Raw genomic sequence first — 23,693 nt, 5'->3', positions numbered from 1 at the left:
GTGCAGTGACTGGAGGCACAACATACTGATGATATAGCTACTCTTTTCTGCAACACTCATCGGCCGAGTCACAGTCGTTACGCTATGGCGGGCCGTGCATTTTATTATTTGTTTCTAGGGGTGTAACAATACACGTATTCGTATTAAACCGTTAAGCAGAGAAGGCTTAGCTGGCCCTGACGGCCCACCACTGATCAACGCACAAAGCGGAACAACAGATTTTCCTGCAGCCAAAATTGAATATATTGTAATTTGACCCCAATATGCAGACCGCGGCCACAACAAGCGTCCACTGGGATTCTACATTTCTATTTGACCAACACTTAACCAAAGCAATGTACAATGTGAGCTGCAGCCTTCAACAACACCCGGTTTCAAATACCACCTGACAAAGAGTCTGACCTACTCCAGGGGTACACTCATATCTCACAGGTGCTTTATTTTATCATCCCAATCTTTCTTGACTGTCAATCAAATTGTTCCCAATGACTTTATATCCTTGTTTTCTGTTTTAATTCGGGCTTTTTGAAAATGCAAATATATTGGGGTCCTTGGGGACCTATAAAAGCAATAGGTAGATACGATGTTCGCCATGGATTTTAATTGATCACACACTTTCAGGGGGTTAGGGAAACGCTGTCAGTCATTTTGAAGGAGACAGACCTGTCTCCTGTTTCTCAGAGAGAAGTCAAAGAATACCCTCTGAAAGGTTTCAGGCTCAGCCAGACCTCTGTCCGTCTTTCTCACCCTGACTCTTGGCATTCTGTTGGTGAAATATGACATACACATGTTTTAATAAATGCACACAGTGTGACCACATTAGCGGCGGGGTGAAAAACCTTCTATTATTACTGTGTTACGGACATAGGACACAGACAATGAACCCTGACAGTTAAACCTGACTTGCTGTTATACTGAAAAACGGCACTGTACATGCTGACAGACTGTGGATTTATCAACATATCAGTCCTCCATAAAGTCTGTCTAACATTTTATTGTGTGCTCAGTTATAGTTGACTAATGTATGTAAACGGTGGTTACTTCACCTTCGAAACAAGCCACAACTTAACAGTGCACGCTCGTCATAGGTGTCTCTGGTACTTCAACAAATAGCACTGCACTCCTGACATTCGGCACTTATGGAATGCTGATCAGAAAGGTGACGCTGCTCTCTCTCTACTTTTTAAAGGGCCTTCTGAGAAAATACTCATTGTTGACTTCCTGGGCCTGCTGGTATAAGATTCAACACTGCCAGAATTCAGATTGATCATCTGCACCATATTTTTAAGTCAGGAGAAAATAGATCACTGCAAGGCTACAAATATGATTTTAAGGTTTTATTTTTTTACAACCAAAAAAAACAGACACGAAAAATAAAGCCAATATTTGACTTGCCAAATTGTTATCGACTTTTGATTTATTTACAAACCAAACAGCACACAACACAACCAGTGTTATTGGACAACAAACAGATGCTGCTGTGTGATATGAAACCCAGAGACATCAAACTGAAGAGTTTCTCTCCAAAATGAGACATCAACCATTGATACAAAATCCACACGCAGATTGATTAAAGGCAAAAGTAATCACAACGGCTTTTAAATAAGTGTAATGAGTTTAAGCGACGCCTGCCTCCACATTTCAGACTAACTGAACAATTCAGAAGGAACAGATGTTTCATTCTTAAAACCATTTTCATCACTTTTCTTTCTAACAAATACACCAAAGATATTTTGGTGTAATGAGTTTTGAATGTGGGTAAAAAAATAAATAAATTCTCAAATCCTAACACTCGCATTACTTTGAATTTTATACCACAATATCCAGTATGTAGACAGTGCCACATTTTTCATTGTAAAGGCCCTGTGCTCCTGCACATTGGATTTAAAAGGAAACATTACCAGCTGTCAAACATTTCTTATCTAGATCTACTTCATTTACATTACATTACAGTCATTTAGCAGACGCTTTTATCCAAAGTGACTTACAATAAGTCTATTCAACATAGGTATTCAAGAGGACTACTTCATAAGCTGTAAGAAAATATAAATAAGGAATCCGACATTAAATACATTCAGATCAGGATTGTGCGAAATAAAAACGATCTATTTCATGAACCTGAGAAAAAGTGATGTTCCTGATAACAGTGAGCTGCTGCAGGCTGATGGACCGACAGCAGAGAGGGAGAGTGGACTTTTCCCTGCGCCTGAACTGGATGAAGAATGGAGCGTTTAGTCCATTCAGGCAAGTCACTGTCAACACTTAGCAGGCTGAAAAACACACACACACACACGCGCGCACAGGCGACTCAGAGCCATAATGGCTGCAGTCATAGAAAACGTTGTAGCAGACACTGTAAGCGGCCATGTTTGTGTGTGATCAAGCAAAATAAATACAATGGAGTGAATAGTTTGGTTTCTGTGTGCGTGGAGGAAAGATATTAGCAGCTCTGTGAAGCTGCACGAAGACACAGCAGTGCTTTAAGATAAACGATAACATTTGCTTCTTACACAAACTACAGCTGAGGGAAATGCCACCTGTTTTGCAAGTATTTTAAAAAAGTAGTCCGTCAAGCCGATTGCTTGGCCCCCTCAATGACTGTAGGTGAAGGGTTTGATTATAACGTTAGCATATCACGTTAGCTGTGGATGACATGCTCGACCTGCAGCTGCACAGAGCGCTTTCACTTGTTTGTTTAAAGTTTATTAATATTGAACTAAATTGGAAAGTTTGACACGGCCCTCTCTGCTAGCTTTATCGTTAAATGTTGACCCGATGAGGACGTTAGCTGAAGTTAATACTGAGGAACACATGAATATGTACGGGATTCCATGGCATACCATCCAATAGTTGTTTAGACGTTTCATTTAAAACCACGAACTGACAAAGGCAGGATATGATCAAAGTCACTAGGGTTCATCCTCTGGACACCATGAAAAGCTGAGAACAAATTTCACAGAAATCCATCCAATAGTTAATTGTATTTTAGTAAAGGTTCCAAATTGTAAACTTGCTGGTGGCCTACAAGTCAGAGTATCGCCAAAAGTCAGCAGGATTCATCCTGCGGTGAACATGAATGTCTACAAAATGTAATGATGATCTATCCAGTTGTTGAGATACTGCAGTCTTGACCTAGTGCTGGACCGACCAACTGACATTCCTTGAGCCGCTGGGGAAGGTCCGCGTATGACAAGGCTCTGCAAACACACTTTAAAACTCTCAGGAGGCCTCACAAGTCATCTTAATGCACATCATCATCATCATCATCATCATCATCATCATCAAGAAGGATGTAGAGTGACCTGAAATGCTGATCATGAAACCAGGGGCGAATTTCCTCAGAGTGAATCAAAGATGTTCTACATTTTAATTGATGCAACATATCAATCCTCTTGTTACAGACATGAAGACAAAGTAAAACAAGAAAATATGCCAACTGTCATACGCAGTCTGAATAAAATGATCCAAATGTGAACAGTTTTAATGGTTCAAATACAAATACACTGGAACCATAGCTGGCAAAATATGAATCCAAAACCAAAGGGACCAAAAGCAATTTGTTTACGTCGTTTCGTTTCTTTCTCAACAACAACCCAACAGCACTGACAGGGAGAGCTCACACACAAAATATTTGATGAGACAATTTTGGAAAACCAGATTTCCGCACGTGAGAAGGCAAACAAGTCACTCTATAGCAGAGAACCTCAGATCAAATGTGTCAAAAAAATAACAATAATAACAGATATCGAAATATAAATACAAACAATGAAAATAAAAAGAATCTTTGTGCTGCTGTGACTGATTTTACTCCCAGCGTATATACAATCAAGGCTTACAAAGCTCATAAAGTCAGGGGTTAAATCACACACAGACACCGCCGCCTCGTAAAGCAAACACTCCTTCTGGGTGTTCCCTCTTTCATCCATCACTTCGTCTAACCCTCTTCACATGTGCCCGGAAACAGCCATCCTTCTCTTTTAATCCACTTTGTTCACCAACATTAATCTGCATTATACACCCGTCTGTTCACCAGACTCTGTTTTACAAACACTCCTCTCCGTCCGCTTGTCCTTCCTCTTCTGCGTTCACTCCATCTTGGACATCTCAAACTTAGTCGTCAAGGTTTCCTGCAACAGAAAACACGACATCATGCTGAATAACATTTTGGCTACAGTATTTTTCAACGTCTTGTCATTGTTTTGGCGTAGAGGGGAGGGGCAAAGAGAGCGTGGTTTACATAACTCCTTACATAATAAGGAGAGCACGGCTCTCCCGGTTTTGTAATGTCCCTTCAGAAACCTCTGTCTGGCCTCAGGGGTGAATAATTTTATGTTTTCAGGCTGAAAATGAGCTGGGTTACTGTCTTCTTCCCCTCCGCTCTCCCTCCATCTTTCATCAGTGGCAGACTGTTTCATGGACTCAGTGTTTCAGACTTTCTCAATCACCCTATCCTTCATCCTTCCCCATACACCATTCGACATGAAGAAGCCAATTTGTCCAGTTTTAAGAAGAAGTCTGGTCCGTCAGACAGTTAGCTGTGCTTCTTCGTTTCAAAACAAATTCATCATTTTTGGCAGATAGGTGGAGAGATGTGTCAGCTGGTTACAAAAGCCAAATCCTTCTTTATACATTTCAAGGAGCGCTCTCATTTGTTCCCTAAAAATTGAAAGAACCAAGTGTGTCATTTGTGGTTATTTACTTAAATCAGAGTCTCCGTATTGGCTAAACACATGTGCAAGATGAATGATGATAAGCAGTGTGTGTGAATGCATCTAAAGTTGAAAGAATCGGATTCTTGAAGGAATAAAAACCAAACCTGTGCTGTGATGCTAGCGAGGCTATCAAAGGAGCATCTGGGCATGGAGGCGGTGGCAGGGTGAAGCCTATTCTCTTTCATTTCCTCCATAATTGTGATGAATTACATAATTTGTTATTATAGGGATAATGTGCAGGTTAGAGTCAGATTTATCTCTTGAATAACAAGAGCGCATTATATAATCTGCCATGAGGACACGAGTAGTAGGGAGTTACGGCAATTGTTTCCCCTTAATTTCATCATCTAATAAGGGAGATTCATGACATTGTTAGTGTTCACTCACGTTTCAAACACCCTGCCGTTAAAAACTAAAAATCTTTGAAATTACAGCAAAAAAAAGTGCTACAACCTTCAATTACAACTACAGAGAAAAGATCTTAAGGAAGCGACATTTTAATCCAAGTCCAGAACCTTCCTCCCTTCTCTGCTCTGTCCCTCTGGACTCTGTCCCTTCTCTGCTCTGTCCCTCTGGACTCTGTCCCTTCTCTGCTCTGTCCCTCTGGACTCTGTCCCTTCTCTGCTCTGTCCCTCTGGACTCTGTCCCTTCTCTGCTCTGTCCCTCTGGATTCTGTCCCTTCTCTGCTCTGTCCCTCTGGATTCTGTCCCTTCTCTGCTCTGTCCCTCTGGATTCTGTCCCTTCTCTGCTCTGTCCCTCTGGATTCTGTCCCTTCCCTTCTCCATTCCTTACAACAGAAGCGCCATAAAGGAAGTACTTCATACGCTCTATGGATTTTAATATCTCTCAGTGTTAATACAGCAGCTTACATAAGAAGTTGATTCCACATAAGAGGCACTTTGTTGATTGCTCGATCATTTAAAAAAAGAAAAAGAAAAAGGTTCAGTTTAGAGATCAAAGAGTGAATAATTTGGAAAATGGTACGAAAAACAGTCAACAGAGGAGAAACGAGATAAGAAAGATATTAAATATATCAAAGAGATTGGGACTGAGGATTTATGTTTCATATCAGATAAAGAGATGTTTTCTTATATTTTCTGTATTTTTGTTTTCAAGATTATCAGTAATGGCTGCAGCAGCACTAACATGTCAAACGCACGAGGTTGATGCCGCCACATTGTTCTGCTCGCCATGACCACAGAGAAGAGGATAAACACTGACGTAACCGTGGCAACAGCTGCTCACTGCCTTGATTGTTTGCCCCCCCCCCCCAATTATTACAAATTCTTTGTAGAAAAAATGTGTTCGCAAAGTATTTATGACACAAATTAGCTTTTATATATTGATATTTTACAAATAGCATGATTTTCTCTTCCTCTGTAGTGTTTACATCCAGTACTTTGGATTGTATTTTTGAAGGAGCCAAAGAAGTTTTCTTGTAGTTTAGAGGATATTAATATACCTGAACAATAACTGAAAAAAGGCCCAAGTGCATAAAAACAAGCGTCTGTCTTTATTAAAGTTAGTCTTGCTTTTACTTGTTTTCAATCATTATTATTTTCAGATTAAAGAGATTCTTAAAGGTATCTTGGTAAAATTGGCAACAATTAATACTTGATATAGTGTTTCCAACTCATTTTCATGTGTGTGTAGATGTGACTGGCAATAAATGGGAAATATGAGACCGACCACCCGGTTACGAGTCATATCAAACAACTGAAAGTGAAATACTTATGATCTGATTGTCTGTGTGTGGTTACATCTTAGTTTAGTAATGAAATGAGAAATGCAGACGACTTGCCTCATCAGAGTCCAGCAGGGGGGGCAGGGCGCTGTGAGCCGGAAGGAAAAGCATAAGATTTGATGAATTTAAATTTATGATCTTTTCTGGTATGTTATAATCAGTGTCAACATGCTGACTTCATGCTGGTGATGACTTACACATCTGCCATAGATGAAGGGATGTTCTCTTCGACCCATTTCAGATCCTCATCCTGGAAAAACAACAAAGTCAGCTGATGTGTACATTTCCTCCTTCAAGAATTTAGACGAGAGAACCTTTGACTGACCGAGGTCGATCAAACTCATGATGTTCCACATGATCGAGTTACTGAAATGACCTGAAAGGTCACTTTGGTCCTTTGTTTAACTGTTTAAAAGCCACTGCTGAATAACTGAGCTGTACCTGCGATAGTGAAATTGTATTATAGGTGATCTTTTTATCCTCAGAGACTACCTAGAACCCAGTTATGGAAGCAAAGCTCAAATTATACTTCTAACATCTGCGTGGCTGTGAAGGTCGGCATGACGCAAATTTCATCATCCGTCCGTGCGAACAATCCGCCTGCAGCCCAGAATTTGTGGTCAAATAGGCTGTAAGCACCGATAAACATGTGTGAACATGAGTCAGTATATAGTGGTGCTAGAAACAAAACCACATGGACGTCTGCAGTATATTTTTGGGAATATAACCGTCCCTTAACAGTGTCACAACCCAATGAGCCCCTTATGGCAGTATCGCTCACACATCTACTGCACTCAAAGCTGGAGTGAAATAATCAAATCTGAGGGAAATCTGAAGTAAAACTGGAACTACTGCTGACAAATTCCATACGTCAAATTAGTTTGGGATGAAGAAATAAAACAATAAAAAGATTGCTGGCGAGCAATAATGGTTTTAATTTGTTAAAAATGGCAGCTGTTGTTGATCGTCACTTACCACCTTGTTGGCTTTGGCTGCGCCGTTGGTCTCATTTTTCATGCCCCTCATTTTCACCCCCTCTGGAGATACACAGGAGTATAAAACAAAGACATCATGAACTCACATACAGAACTTTCCATGATGCATATTTCACTGAAAGCTGATTACATACTGATGATGGTTCTACTACGTTAGGTTTCATTTTAAATTAAAAAGATTATTTAACAACTGGCTGAAAGGCATCTGTTGAAAATAAGGCATCTGGGACATTTACAGTGATGTTATGCACTGTGTCTCCAACTAACTAACCAACGAACTAACTGAGAAATAAACTAAACAAATAACTAAATAGATAGGAAGGTACTGAGGATGGTAGAGAGCTGAGACAGAAATATCACAGGAAGGGAAGAGAGGAGCCAACAGGTGAGGAAGGAAAGAAGTGAGTAAAGGAGGAAGGCTTCTGACCGAAAGCCTCGTTCATCATGGGCTCTTTCTCCTCTTCCTCACTCTCTTCATCAAACAGAGGACTGAAGGCATACCTGACAAACACACAGGGAGAAAGAAACTGACTTTACTTTGCAGTTGGAACGAGACAAAGTGTGAATAAAACAGCCCTGCCATCCCCCCCTTACCTCTGGTTATTGGCTGACGGTCGCCACAGGAACATGATGACCAATAGGATGATGGAGAACAAGAAGCGCCAGAACGCGTCATCGATCCACAGCTCCCTCCAGTCCTGCAGAGAGGGAGAAATATATTTTTTTTAATGAAAACACTTAAAAATAAATCTTCATTTACATTCTGAGAATAAATCCAAATTGGACTTTAAAAAAAATTATATTAGAAAAGTGTTGTGACATTACTGAACTGTGTATTGATGGTGAAATATATGAAGGGTGACATAATAAAGTTTAAAAAAAAGTTCATAACTTGACTTTCATAAAGAACTGCAACTGAACTATAAATGTATCAACCCTGTAACCCTAGAATATGTAGTTCATAAACCGTTAATTGTCAGCAGCAAATGTGTTTTGGGAGAGATGTAATGCTTCCGTTATGTTTTTTATCAGCATTTTTACGTTTGTAATGAACCATTAACACAGTGGCAAAATATTCAATCGGTTTCCTACAATATTTGCTTGTTGCATCTGAAGCATGATAAATGTTTTATGGTATCGTTAGGCTACTCAAAGTACATCATTTAGAATAAAGTAAAGTTTAGAATAACAACGTAACATTTCCAGGACCGGAAATAAAATTGCAGCTGAAATTCATTCAAGCAGCACCAATAGATCTTTGGCAAAACTATTTTGTTGTATACGAATGTAAATTTAAAAAGGGCTGAACTGTGTACAAGGTCAGGACTTTACAATTAATCATCTCTTCATTTAGGCAGTACATGTTTGTCCTTTAAATAGAGTTAAATAAAAAAACAACACAGGCAACAACACCACATCAAACCGAGTAACACAGTTTATACTAAATCCTGCTGATGTACTCACAGACTGACATTTAGATATTTTGAAGGTCTTGGTGCTCCAAATGATGAAGATGACCGACGCTGGAAAACACAAATACAAGTTTTGAAGACGTGAAATGTGTTTCAGCAAACATTGAAGACTGACTGAGTATTGTTTGTACCTATGACAGCGAAGATGAGCGTGTTGGTGAAGTGTCTGTAGAGAGAGAGCTTCACAACGTTCCTCCTCAGCTTCAGCAGCTTCATCGTCTGAGCCAGACTCACAAAGATGTGAGGACAGTCAAGGAACATCGACGACAGTAAACACTACCAGCTAGATTTGGGTTTTCATCTCCAATTTAAGATCACTGTATCTGTATCTTAATGAAAAATGATTATACAATGAAGCCAAAACTAAAAGGTTTAACCCTTGAATTTAAGGTGAGATGTTTACCATCCCACCTCCTGTGGTTGGTAAGGTTTGCATTTGCATGAGGGACAAGACAGCATAGGTCCAAGAGTTTTTAAAGTTTCACATGCTGCACATTGTCTACATTCTAAGATATTCTAGTGTGAATATGGGCACTTGAAAATACAGCCAAAGCTATATTAAAATAGTTCTATACTTTGGTTAATTGCATGATATTTGCATTGAGAGAGTTTTTGCTGGACACAAACAAATATACGCAGAGACAAACAAAGCAGAAAAATAGGGAAAATGAAAAAGAGAGAGATAGAGATAGAAATAGGGAGGGAGAGAGAGAGAGAATTTCAGTTTTACTAAAAAGGGGAAGATTTAGTCGCAGATATCCACCAGCAAAGGGTAGAGTCGAGCACAGCCAGAGGAATAGCAGCCAGGAGAACTATATCACCTTCAGCCTACAGGGAGAGAAAAAGAATGAAAGAAGAGGAAAAGGTCAACATAATAGTAGGAAAGAAGAAGGGGAGAGTACGGAGAGCAAGAAAGCAGAATGTGGAATGAAAAAAGGGTGGATGATTATTTAGAGGACGAGGAGGAAGATGCAGAAGTGTGGAGAGGCAAACAGAGGAAGTAGAATGGAAAGAGAGGATTGAAAAGAAGAAGAACAGAAATGCAGACACAGTACCACACTCAATAGGCAGCTACAGTTAATTCTGTTTGGTTCAAATGGGTGTACTAGGTGGGTGGGGTTTACCATAGTACAGTCTGGTGTGGTGGTACCCACCCTACGAAAAAAAAAAGAAACTCAACAAAATACAAACGCAGAGAACGTCTTGGAGTCAAACCTGCAGAGCAACAAACGAGAATAAATGAACCTGAATCCAGACAAAAATGCTGTGTCTCCATACACCTTCTGTACTGAGTGCATAAATGCATTCACACCGACAAGTATGGCAAAACTGCAGTGATCTGTGAGTACCCAGATGGTGTACTAACAATAGATGGTTACCCACCATAACATGTGAAAACTCTTGTGAGACTCGCTGCCTGATGACATATCCCAGCTTCAACCATTCGAAGTCCATACCAGGTCAATGACTAACCTCGACCATACCAGGTCAATGCCTAACCTCAACCATACCAGGTCAATGCCTAACCTCAACCATACCAGGTCAATGCCTAACCTCAACCATACCAGGTCAATGCCTAACCTCAACCATACCAGCTCAACCACACCAGGTCAATGCCTAACCTCAACCATGCCAGCTCAACCACACCAGGTCAATGCCTAACCTCAACCATACCAGGTCAATGTCTAACCTCAACCACACCAGGTCTAACCTCAACCACACCAGGTCAAACCTCAACCACACCAGGTCAAACCTCAACCACACCAGGTCAATGCCTAACCTCAACCATACCAGGTCAATGCCTAACCTCAACCATACCAGGTCAATGCCTAACCTCAACCATACCAGGTCAATGACTAACCTCAACCATACCAGGTCAATGCCTAACCTCAACCATACCAGGTCAATGCCTAACCTCAACCATACCAGGTCAATGCCTAACCTCAACCATACCAGGTCAATGCCTAACCTCAACCATACCAGGTCAATGCCTAACCTCAACCATACCAGGTCAATGCCTAACCTCAACCATACCAGCTCAACCACACCAGGTCAATGCCTAACCTCAACCATGCCAGCTCAACCACACCAGGTCAATGCCTAACCTCAACCATACCAGGTCAATGCCTAACCTCAACCATACCAGGTCAATGTCTAACCTCAACCACACCAGGTCTAACCTCAACCACACCAGGTCAAACCTCAACCACACCAGGTCAAACCTCAACCACACCAGGTCAATGTCTAACCTCAACCATACCAGGTCAATGACTACCCTCAACCATACCAGGTCAATGCCTAACCTCAACCATACTAGGTCAATGCCTAACCTCAACCATACCAGGTCAATGCCTAACCTCAACCATACCAGGTCAATGCCTAACCTCAACCATACCAGGTCAATGTCTAACCTCAACCATACCAGGTCAATGACTAACCTCAACCATACCAGGTCAATGTCTAACCTCAACCATACCAGGTCAATGACTAACCTAAAAATAAAAGTACACCGCTGTGTAGAACACTAAGTACACTAACGGAATTCTCCAAATGAAATTGAGAAACAGTAAAAGACAGACAGACGACAGAGGAGGCTTTCATATTTTATCACCCTCTAGTCAGTGGCAGCTGGTACAAAATCAGCAGCTGGTTGGCATACTGAATAGTGGTGGATCTTCATTAAAAAAACTTCTTCAGTCAAACTGTTACTGTGAGACAAAAGCTAAAGCTAGTGTAAAGACATACATCTGTGAAAAATCACTATAAAGCATCAAAGTGACAGGTATGAGTCAGTTATTTCTGGTTCTTTATTGTAACATTGACTTGGTTATTAAAGTGTAGAGATTGCTCAAAAGTGTGAGGTTTGGCAGAGTAGTGCTGTATTCTTATCGCGTTGCATTTATAGGCATTTATAGGCATTTTTCACTGCCTTTCTCTCTCTCTCATAAGTGTGCCCTTTTTCTTTCCTTGATCTTAACAGAGTTTTCTATGATCTTGGTAGTTGTGGCTGCTTTTAACTCTGGTTAAAGTTGTTAATAGCCGTTAGATTAAATCATCATTTATTGCAAATGCACATCATTTAGTGGTGGACGTCATTATAAAACAGTAACTTTCTCTCAGCACCAGTATCTTCCGTTGCCTAACTGTTCCTTTTTTGCTGTAATATTTGAGGGCAATATGTATTGCACAAACTTTGTGCACAGAATTTGCACGTCCTACACCGCAGGAAGACTAGATGGTACGACTGCCATCAGACAATGGGGATCATTTAAATAAATACATATACTTGCACGCTTAAAATGATAGACAGTGAATATAGACCTGTATTTGAAAAATAATATGTGATTTAGTGTAAGTTATGTGCGATAAAAGAACCTGGAAACTCAACATGTTTGCACATGTAAAAGGATATCCACCAGACAACACAGGAGTCAGTGAAGGCCAGCACTATGTCACACAAAAGTCTACTCCTGGATTGGTCGCCTCGATCCTAGAGAGAGAAAAAAGTTAAGACACACACACACACACACACACACGCACGCACAAACGCGTACACACACGACTTACAGCGTTGACTCGTAGGATCCCCTCAATGACGGAAAAGATCAAGTAGAGCAGACCAACTCCGACTACTCTGTGGAGCAACGCACCGAGTCTGGGCCTGGTGGACAGACAGACAGAAAAGAGTGTTATAAAATAACTGGTCATAGGCATTTCACAGAATTTGTTTTACATTTTATAGACTAAAGGATTATCTGAAAATAATCATTAGATGTAGTATAGCACAAATTTCAGTCCTTGTCTCAATTGAAATTAAAGGTAACAAAAGGATAAGAGACAAAAGTGGAAATATATTTAAAAAATATTTAAATTAATTTCTTCATACAAGAAATACAAGAAAACCTCATGATGTTAAAACTACAAAGAGAGCTGTGAGAAGGAAAAGACTTACTTAACGATGCCGTATCCCAGACTGGCGATGATCACCAACACCCTGGCCAGAGTCCTCTTTACCGCAGAGAGCACCTCAGCAAACACCACCGCCCCGTGGACTGCAGGAGGACACATTACAACGTGTTATCTCTCAACGCTCCGCTGTGTCAAACGTTCACCCCTAGATCAGTCCAGAGAAAGCACCTCCGTGTCTTCACCTACCTGACAAGCCGTCGTATCTGATGCTCTGGAACTCGCCGTAGTAGACGGCTTTCTCCAACATGCCCAGGAAGATGACTCCTCCGATCCAGAACTGGATCCTGAGCAGATCCCTCCAGTAGCACGCCAACAGAGCCAACCACAACACCGCCAGCAGCACGTACACGATACACATGACCATGTAGAACTGGAGACACAATTACAGAGAGAGACAATATTCACTTTGGGAAAAAAGAAAGACATTTGTCAAATATAACAGATTCTTAAAAGGATAAGTTGGATATTTTGAAGTTGGGGGCTGTATGAGGTACTTATCCATAGTTTGGGTATTACCCTCAATAGGTGGCAGTCGGCACACCCCCAGTTTGAAACAACAGACAGGATAAAAGCAACGTACTACTCTCAACGGGGGGGGGGGGGGGGGGGGAGCAGCAAAATGTAGTTTAGACACCTAAAAAAACACCAAGTGTGCACTACATTCAAAATATAGCATACACTAAACTTGTAGCGCACACTTGATTTTTCTATATATAAAACAGCGTCAAAACTTCTGTTGTGAAGTTTGCATATGACATTTGTTTTCGCCAGGATTACAAACAACAATGAGACTTCATATAGAGAAGAAATCAACAATCCTGCAGAGTGGTGCTCAGAGAAACAACCTACTGCTCAACGTCAGAAAAACCAAGGAGCTGATTGTTGGTTTTAGACAAAAGGAGGCAAAGAGACACACCCCTGTCTACATCAAAGGTGCTGAGGTGGAGCAAGTTAAGTTAAGCAGCTGTAAGTTCCTGGTAATCAACATCACAAACAACCTGACATGGTCATCGCACATCTCCATCCGGGTGAAGAAAGCTATTTAACGGCTTTTATTTCGTAAGGAAACTTAAGAAGGCAAAATCCTGTGCCAAGTACTTGTTCACTTTTATAGAGGAGCAAAAAGAAAGCACCCTGAGGGGGAACATTACAAACTGGCATGGGATGTGCAGTGTCCAGGACAGGAGGGCAGCAGGGGATTAAAACTGCCCATCGAACAAGCATCAGTGATATTGGTGACAAGAGGTGCCTGCAAAGACTCTTGCCAAAAGGATTTTAAAAGACAATACCGACCCCCAGCTAAAGCCTTCTCACCCTGCTGCCGCCTGGTAAAAGATACACAAGTATCGGCTCCTATCGCACCAGACTTCAGAGCAGCTTTTGTCTCTGGCTGTGAGACTTCTTAATTCATCCTCCACCCTACATGTATAATAGAGGTTTTTTTTGTGTGTTTTTCTGATGTAGCTAAATGGTACAACAAACTAATGTTGTTGTAGAATGACAATAAATAACCATGTAACCTTGACTATGGATAAGTACCTCGACTTCCAAACTATAGCTTTCAGTGCTCTTTAAATGAATGTTTCAGTTTGAATTACTTGAACTTTGACCTACTCATGGCGGCGCCCTGCTTGACAGCGGCTGCACTGGCTCCCGACAGTAGTGAGAAATCGGTAAGAAATACCTCGTCTTTATCCTTCATTTAATCCCGTGTGCCCTGATTGGGCGTTAAACACAGCGTCTGACTCTTCTTTTGGTTAGATGCTCTTTTAAAGGATAAATCTGGTGATATTCTATATTTCCCATGATCTATTGATCCAATTGTTTACAGAGAATAGGAAAGAAGACGGACTAACCCATGTTTGATTGCTGTTCCTAAAGTGTTATTTTGTCTTGCGTATGTGTGTCCTCTTACCACCATCATAGGCCACTCAGCAGCTGATATGTAGTCATGAGGACCCCTCATGCTGATCTGCACTGCAAACACAAAGAGACGCTATCAGATCAACTGGTTCTCTACATTCAAACTCCAGACTTGGAGACACACCTGAGAGGAACACAGCAGTTAGTCATGCCACAACATTATCAATCACTTTGGGACATTCAGAGCTGATTCGCAAGGGCCGGTAATATAAATCCATTGTGTTTGTTTGCTCTAGGTAATGTTTCAATACTGCTGTGATGTGCAACCTTGAAACACTTGATCCAAGTAGTGTTGTAAGCAAGAGCATCAGGAACAAAGTGCACAAACATCCTCAGCAGTAGTTAGCGGAATGAACTTAAAAAGAAAGAACTCACTCTTCAAGCATTTGAACAGGTAGTACATTACACTGTATTGGTAGGTGTGTGTGTGTGTGTGCGTGTGTATGTGTGTGTGTGACTGACATTGCAGAGTCCAGGGTGTGGGAGGGTTAGCGGGGTCAGGGGCTCTGCTCTTGTCTTTGATCTCTTTGATACTCAGGATGAACATGTACGGTCCGTCCTCCCAGCTCTCAGCCACCACATCGAATTGAGAAGAAGCAGCCATCTGAGCAACAAAGACAGTCAGTCAGTCAGTCAGTCAAGTTATTTGTCCCCAGTGGGGCAATTGGTTATGCAGCACATGCATACATTTAGAGCACATTATTACAACACTTAGACCAAAAACAACCACCCAATAAATACACAGTAGAAATACTCAGAGATGGCAGAGGGTACAAAGGAGTGTTTGAATGTATTGATTGTAACGAGTGGGAGTCTGAGGAGGGTTCCAGATGGCAGAAACTGAAACGGTTGATGGGGATTAGGAACAATCAGACAGGATGGATTCTGTTTTCTTATAGAACCGTTTGTTGTAAAAAAAAAAAACAGTTTCCTGTGCAGTGCCGGTGTTGCTGACCATTGAGTACATTTTTGTGTTTGGCGTTGAGAGATTGTTTACAAGCAGATAAAAAGAGAAAGTGACTCATTCAAAGGTTGATGAAAATTGACGCCAGCTTTCTGTCAACTTGGAACTTAAGCCCCTTTTTCCCCAGGAACTGGGAACCTTTTGAGGAACGTAAATTAGTTTCCGGGAAACACCCTGGTCAGGGGTAGTACTCTCTCAAAGTATGGGAACTTTCAGAGCGTGGTTTGTAGGGATGACCATAGCTGATTGCTCAAACACACACAGCGTGTAGCGCTTCATAGAAACATGGAAGTACTCCAGGATCTACTGAGGACCATTTTAAGACGAGGGGAGAGCATTTCTCTTTGTTTGATAGAAACAAAAGTAAAGTTGAGCTTTGCTGTCGGCTTTCCGACTCATTTAAAAAAGGGCGAGAGAAAAAGAGAGAGAGAGAGATATTGCGAGCGAGCTGAGAGGGCGGGCAGAGAGAGACAACGTGGCGGTGAATGAGAGGAAGGAACCTTTTAGTTGCTTAAATGTTAATGTTCATTTAATAAATGATGGTCCAGTTAGAGTCAAATAGACCATAAAGCAGGGGATGATTTAGGGCGGGCTTACTGTGATTGGCTACAAACCAACATGTGACGTCATGATGACTACATCCACTTCTTACACACAGTCTACGGAAATATGTCAGCTGACATGAGATTGCCGACTAGGCGTCACGGCTCTGTAACACACTACGTATATACACACTGGGATTAAAAGCAGGACCCTCCCAAAGTCACGAGCGTCTCTCTCTGTCTGCTGTAACGAGCAAGTTTAGCGGACCCTACTGAACAGACCTGACTGACCCCTTTAGGAGGGACGGCAGCTTTTTCCTTTTTGGCTGAATCACCCTCCTTCTGTGCTGCAGCAGCCTGAGAGACAGAGAGCAACACAATCAGTGAGTCAAACATTTAACAATTAGACATCTAAAGCAATAATTCATCTCTAATATCTATTTATGTTGTGAAAACATCTCCTTCAAACAACTGGATTTATTCAAGTTTCTCACCAACACTACATTTTACAGATCACATGTGAACACATCATGATAACGTTATAATTTACCTTCACTCAATACTCATTTTCACTGAACAGAGCCTGAACGCATCATAATGTAACTGAACAGAACCTTCATTCTCCTCCGTCAGTTCAAACACTGACTGGTTGTTTACAATGTAACATGATCAGAGATCAGAGACTAGAGAAACATACATGACGTCCTGATCACATAGTTCACTGAGTATTGGTGGCTAAAGATGTCAGTAAAACTTTATTTCACTTTGTGATGGTTAACGTAAACTGTGTCATTAATCCGGAGTTCACATGCGTGGTGAACCGTTAAGGGGGATCCGTACGGATCACGGATCGACAGAGGTCCGTTACACCACTAGTTCTAGTAAATGTTAGCTATTGTATCGTGTGTTCTACTGGACCCATAAGGGCTTCATGGTGCAGCTTCTCTTCTAACTATGCTCTCCTGAACCATGTGCCCTCTTTCTTTCTCCTGCTCTGCTCTTTATTCCACAGAAAGGTTGAATAAATCTGTAAATCAATGTTCCACTGGAGCTTCGAATGTTCTGTGTTCTTCATTTTAACAGGACGTTCTACAGTCTTTACCGCAGGTTTCATTGGAGGTACCCGCGTCATGTTCTACTACACTGCAGTTATCTTTGTCTCTGCCTGTTCTGCTTCCTGTTCTGCAGGACGAGTTTGTTGGATGTGCACACCTTTGGCTTTGCAGGTTTTGAAGGAGCATCACTCCGTCTCCTCCGACCTGAAGTCTTCTCTGTGACCGGCTGATAAACACACGGAAAAAAGAAAAGTATTTGAAACAGTTAATGATAATAAACAAAAGGATTCTTAAAGATGAATGCAACATGTTCGTTTTCTTAAAGGATCTTATTTTCCTCTACTAAATGTTGTTGAGGTTTCTGTTAGTTACTTTGTTTACTTATGATTTAGAAGAAATATAGGCTGCATGATTTAAGGGTTATTTTGGTATTTTTTAAACCTGGACCATGTTTCTATGTCTAAGTGACAACATTATTTAAACGGGTCCAGGTTTTAGGGAGAACACTACGGACGTCAGACGCTGCAATGTAATCGCACGATGCAACTCCTCACCTTCAATGCACGTCCACTAAAAGTGCTCGCTTTTGCCACAGACCGGCTCAGATTGTTATTAGAAGTGTGCGACGACATTATGGAAAAGACCCTCTCGTGCATTCTAACGCTTTACCTTTCGCTTGATGCGGTCGGTTTGTTATTGTGGGTCTCGCTCAAGTCTCCTTCTAAATTCTTGCCTCGCATCAACATTGTCAAAATCAGCGAAATATTCAGCTCAGACATTGAAAATGTGTAGATGACTCTGACAACTAGGCCCGTCGTGATAACTACGTTGTAGACTTATCGTACACGCACATGACCATTTCTGCTGAACATATCGCCCGTTAGTGATGGCGAGATGAAGCTTCATGAAGCATTGAAGCTTTCCATCCAATTGGTTCACTCGTGGGCCGAAGCTTCATCTGCTCTACTGCGCCATCAAGTGGACAATAAATGTGAAACGGCAGAGTGATTATAATGACACCATGGCTTTGGTGTGTGAAGCATTGAATTGAATGAATGAATGAATGTTGTTTGTGATGCTTGAACAAATTGCAAACAAACACGCAATAAAGTCCCAAGTCCACCCAATGTGAGGGGGATCCATTGTGTTTCGCTGCCCCGTATATTTAGAATCGCACGGCAAACTCGCGAACGTCACCACATACGTCATCACCACAAGCCTCGATACGCGCTTCACAGAAATCTTCCTGGATTACACGAGACACGCTTCAAGGCCTCGACATGGAAGGACACATCACTGTCGTCCGTTGTATTAACGTGCTTGGGCGGCAAGAACCGATGTTATCTGACAGAAAGTGTGGAGTCAAAAGGCCAGAGGGAGCTATGAATGATTGTTATCACAGAACAGGTCCGTAGAGTTTGTAAAGACAAACTCCCGTCTAACTGGATTCACCTCGGAGAATACCGAAAGTATTTACAGTATTTATGAAGGCGGCCTGCATTAAAGCTACACAGCCGCTGACGGCAGCAGCAACATGAACTGGGACTGTTCAACCTTGGCAGCCATTTGATTCTTCTTTTTGTTTTTGAGCAGCTCTGGTTGGGACAGACGGGCAGAGAGACAGAAGCAGGACGTGTCTCACCTGTTGATGCGTCACTTCTGTCAGCCGTGTTTTCATCTCAAGCACATCCAGGACGAACTGTGTCATAAAACAAACGCACCACATACACTCACTCATTACTTATTTGTTTGCACTGTGAGTCAATTTATATACACTGTGTGTGTGTGTGTGTGTGTGTGTGTGTGTGTGTATCACCGTGTTGGGGTTCATGTGTGGCTGGCAGGTGATGGCAGGATATTGGTGAAAAACATAATATCCACTTCCTCCTCCTTGTTTGGCCTCCGTCGAGTTGAAGTAATTTCCTGCGCGCGCCGTCTGGAGACGGACAAACAATGAGACGCATGACAAAGAGACAGCAGCCGCTGCAGGGACAACACACCGCTGCTATGGGACACAGCAAGCGGACTAGGTTTTTTAGCAAAAGCAATGGAAAAATGTATGAATATAAAGCATTTTTAAAGAATATTTTGTATCAATGATTGATTTCAGTAGTGTTATAAGCAGGGTATTGATGCAGTAAGGACCATTATGCCTCAGGTAGAAGATGTCCGATCATTAATGAGTAAATAAATAACACGGATATAAATAGTCATCATAGGAATTCACAATTTGTTATTCCAGTATTCAGTGTTTAAATGTACACCTGTGTGGTTACAGACCTAAAGTCAGAGCAAACCAGAGCTACAAATGTGGACCTGAGAGGTCGGGTTGAGGTTCTGAACAGCTCAAGAGAAGAACAGAGCAGAGAACAGTGGAGGGTCTCACGTCCAGGCTGAAGACTTCATCGTAGCAGTGCGAGTTCCTCAGATACCACGACACGTTCAGCTGGACAGGTGTCGACGAGTTGCAGGTCTCTGACACCACTGACCACACAGGGGGGAAAGAAACAAAAGAAATCACGTTAAACGAACAGTCTGCGCCTTTGGTTTGCCATTTAAAGCCAATTCCCACTATAAGGCATTCAAAGTGGTCAGATGGCTGTACTGGTCACACTACACAACTTGATGTCTTGGAACCGGGAGTTTTGAGGTGACCCGGTCCGGTCTGCACAAAAACACGTGCAAGACGTGACGCAGCAAATGACGTGATACATGTGGGACCGGGTTTCTTAGATCAACAATCCGCAGAACTTTCCTTGTATTCACGTTGTCGATGTTGTCGCTAACACACATTTCTTTAGCTTCTTTAGCTTATGGTTTCCTTTAGGTCTTTGTCTACTTACGTTTGAGATGGATGGAGCTGCTGTTGAACAGAGTTTTAGTGAAGAAGAAGAGGTTCTGTTTCTTCAGAGTTTCCTGGAACAAACCAACACAAACAACCTGATCAGACTTCAGCTGGTAAAGATGACCCATGTGTCTTCCATCCATCCATCCATTTTCCTCTGCTTATCCAGGGTCGGGTCGCGGTGGCAACAGGCCAAGCAGGCTGACCCAGACCTCCCTCTCACCGGCAACATGTTCCAGCTCATTCTGGGGGATCCCGAGGCGTTCCCAGGCCAGCTGGGAGATGTAATCCCTCCAGCGTGTTCTGGGTCTTCCCCGGGGTCTCTTCCCAGTTGGACGTGCCTGGAAAACCTCCAGTGGGAGGCGTCCAGGAGGCATCCTAATTAGATGCCCGAACCACCTCAGCTGACTCCTTTCGACGCGAAGGAGTAGCGGCTCGACTCCAAGCTCCCTCCTGATGACCGAGCTCCTTACCCTATCTCTAAGGCTGAGCCCGGCCACCCTACGGAGGAAGCTCATTTCGGCCGCTTGTAGCCGCGACCTTGTCCTTTCGGTCACGACCCAGAGTTCGTGACCATAGGTGAGGGTAGGAACGTAGACCGAGTGGTAGATTGAGAGCTTTGCCTTCCGGCTCAGCTCCCTCTTCACCAAGACGGTCCGCTGCAGCGCCTGCTTTACTGCTGCAGCCGCACCGATCCGTCTGTCGATCTCCCGCTCCATCTTACCCTCACTCGTGAACAAGACCCCGAGATACTTGAACTCCTTCGCTTGAGGTAGGCACTCCGTCCCCACCTGGAGGGAGCAATCCACCGGTTTCCGGCAGAGCACCATGGCCTCAGATTTGGAGGTGCTAACTCTCATCCCCGCCGCTTCACACTAGGCTGCAAACCGCCCCAGTGAATGCTGGAGGTCACGATCCGAGGAGGCTAACAGGACCACATCATCTGCAAATAGCAGAGAGGCGATCCCGAGACCCCCGAACCTGACGTTCTCCACCCCCCGACTGCGCCTAGATATCCTGTCCATGAAAGTCACGAACAGGACCGGAGACAAAGGGCAGCCCTGGCGGAGGCCAACACCCACCGGGAACGTGTCTGACTTATTGCCGAGAATGCGGACACAGCTCCTACTGCAGTCGTACAGAGACCGGATCGCCCGTTGTAATGGGTCCGGCACCCCATACTCCCGCAGCACCACCCACAAGAACCCCCGAGGGACCCGGTCGAAAGCCTTCTCCAAGTCCACAAAGCACATATAGACTGGTTGGGCAAACTCCCAGAACCCCTCCAGTAGTCTTGCGAGGGTAAAGAGCTGGTCCACTGTTCCACGGCCGGGACAGAATCCGCATTGCTCCTCTTGAATCTGAGGTTCGACAAACGGTCGGAGCCTCCTTTCCAGCGCCCTGGCATAAGCCTTCCCCGGGAGGCTGAGTAGTGTGATACCCCGGTAATTCGAACACACTCTCCGGTCCCCCTTTTTGAAAACGGGAACCACCACCCCGGTCTGCCAGTCCATGGGCACTGATCCCGACCCCCATGTGTCTTATCGTGCTTAACATACGTTATGACCTCACACATCCTGTCAACATACAACATCAAGAAGACAGAAATGTTCCGGAATTAAGCTGCTGTCGTTTTGTGTTTTTTCTGTCCGTACCTTGAACTAAATAAGTATTATCTACCACTATACACTATACTACTGATGGAAGCTGTAGAAGTACCTGATCTTCTCCTCGTGTTTACATGAGCAGAGTTGGTTTAACAGCAGCAGTGCTTCCCTCGTTGAATCTCAGTCAACTGGCAGATTTATTGTCGCTTATTGACCTTACACGTGAATGTGCCTCTGAAGACAAACACAGCGGTTGGAAGAAGAGCCGAGCTTCCTATTCAACTGTGAGAACGAGGAACTTCTCACGGTTACTAAAACCACTAAAACCAGAAGAAGAATATGGAGGGAATATGACTGTTGTGTTCCTCCCGCTGATTTAACGGTTAATTAATTTTGACTTTTCAGACCATAAATAATCTGCTGACTCAAATTGTGTTGAAGAGTTTCAGGCCGTGATGTTATTCCAGACATACTTTTAAGAAGATCAATCATTTTGTCCTCAAAACATTTTCTTTTGTCTGTCATAATTTGGTGGAAAAACACGTAACAGCTTCAAAATACGTAGCTTCAAAATAACAAATGGATTTTAAAGAGAGTGGTCCTCCCCATGTAAAAAATAATCACGGACTAATAGATTCTCATAAATCAGCTGATATCATGACACACATTCAGTGGTGGCAGAAATACTCTGGTACTTCAGTAAAAGCAGTAATACCACTGTGTATAAATACTCTGCTACAAGTAAAAATCCTGCATTTATAATTTTACTGAAGGAAAAGTAAATTCAAGAAAATATTAATGTTGCTGCACTTGAATTTTCCCCTGACTAACAATAACACTCATTTGATGATTATATTCTGTATTCATAATCTGAATCTGAAAAGTAACTAATGTTATAAAAAAATGGTTATGTGTGGAATAAAAAGTACAATATTTTCCTCTGAATTGTTGTGGAGTAGAAGTATACAGATGCATAAAATGGAAATACTCACCTTAACACCACATTAACACCACCTTAACCACAGTAACACCACCTGAACCACATTAATACCACAGTAACACCAACTGAACCACAGTAACACCACCTTAACACCACCTGAACCACATTAACACCACCTTAACTACAATAACACCACCTGAACCACATTAACACCACAGTAACACCACAGTAATATCACCTTAACACCACCTGCACCACCTGACCTTAACACCACAGTAACACTACATTAACACCACCTTTAACTTCCTCTCCAACCTGTTTAACATATGAAACTACCCGCTAAAACTAAAACCTCTCTCTTTTTACATCCACGGCTAAAACACCCCGACACTGACAACATCACAACCAGGAAACTCACGCTGTCGATGTTCAGGATCCATTTTCCCGGTTCGGACACGGCACCGACCGTCCCGATCAGCACCAGCAGCAGCAGCGCCAAAGACCAGAGTCCCGGTCCGGTCCTACCCAGACCCGCGGAGCTCGCCATTTGTGACCCACGAAGAAACAAACAAACAACAGAAACAGCTAAAACCAACGCGACAACTAGCTGGGCATTTCCTGGTTCCGGCTGACGTTGGCAGGGAGGAATGATGCTTTCAAGGGCCAGGGGAAGTTTAACAATTTATTTTATAAAGATGTTGTTTTTTATTTTAAAAATACAACAATAATCTGTATTATTCACGCTGACAAATGTGGGGTTGTAGTCTCTAATTGTGAACACAAGATAACAAATAACGCTAACATGATCATTTATTTTATTTTCGTTCAGTAGTCATTGCTTCAGATTGAGCCCTCTAGGTTTATTTTGAATTACCGGATTAACCGAAAGTGGCTGTATGGCATGGTGTCTAGCTTGACACACGGT

At 42.5% G+C, this 23,693-nt stretch overlaps 1 protein-coding gene across 2 annotated transcripts; it reads right to left on the bottom strand.

Moving 5' to 3' along the window:
* Nucleotides 1-1,322: 1,322 nt before the first annotated feature.
* On the bottom strand, nucleotides 1,323-23,407 carry LOC142931473 (transmembrane protein 87A). Of its 2 annotated transcripts, none has more exons than XM_076075392.1 (21): nucleotides 23,187-23,407; nucleotides 20,220-20,292; nucleotides 19,763-19,860; nucleotides 19,193-19,312; nucleotides 19,019-19,075; nucleotides 17,534-17,602; nucleotides 16,613-16,678; nucleotides 15,278-15,419; nucleotides 14,808-14,869; nucleotides 13,079-13,262; nucleotides 12,876-12,975; nucleotides 12,491-12,584; nucleotides 12,336-12,413; nucleotides 9,055-9,163; nucleotides 8,916-8,974; nucleotides 8,046-8,149; nucleotides 7,879-7,952; nucleotides 7,432-7,493; nucleotides 6,654-6,706; nucleotides 6,514-6,544; nucleotides 1,323-4,127 (listed from the first exon to the last, which is right to left on the bottom strand). In XM_076075392.1, exons 1-21 carry the CDS (start codon nucleotides 23,313-23,315, stop codon nucleotides 4,086-4,088), a joined length of 1,806 nt encoding a protein of 601 aa, XP_075931507.1. In that variant the 5' UTR covers nucleotides 23,316-23,407; the 3' UTR covers nucleotides 1,323-4,085. The 2 variants fall into 2 exon arrangements, with proteins under 2 accessions (XP_075931507.1, XP_075931506.1); XM_076075391.1 differs by having other exon boundaries at nucleotides 16,604-16,678; nucleotides 23,187-23,406.
* Between the last annotated feature and the right edge of the window lie 286 nt (nucleotides 23,408-23,693).

This window comes from Anarhichas minor, unplaced genomic scaffold, assembly GCF_050575085.1.
Source record: "Anarhichas minor isolate MPS153535 unplaced genomic scaffold, ASM5057508v1 ptg000052l, whole genome shotgun sequence".
NCBI lineage: Eukaryota > Metazoa > Chordata > Actinopteri > Perciformes > Anarhichadidae > Anarhichas > Anarhichas minor.
The sequence above is the reverse complement of the archived record's forward strand: the minus strand, read 5'-3'. Positions and strand labels throughout refer to the sequence as shown.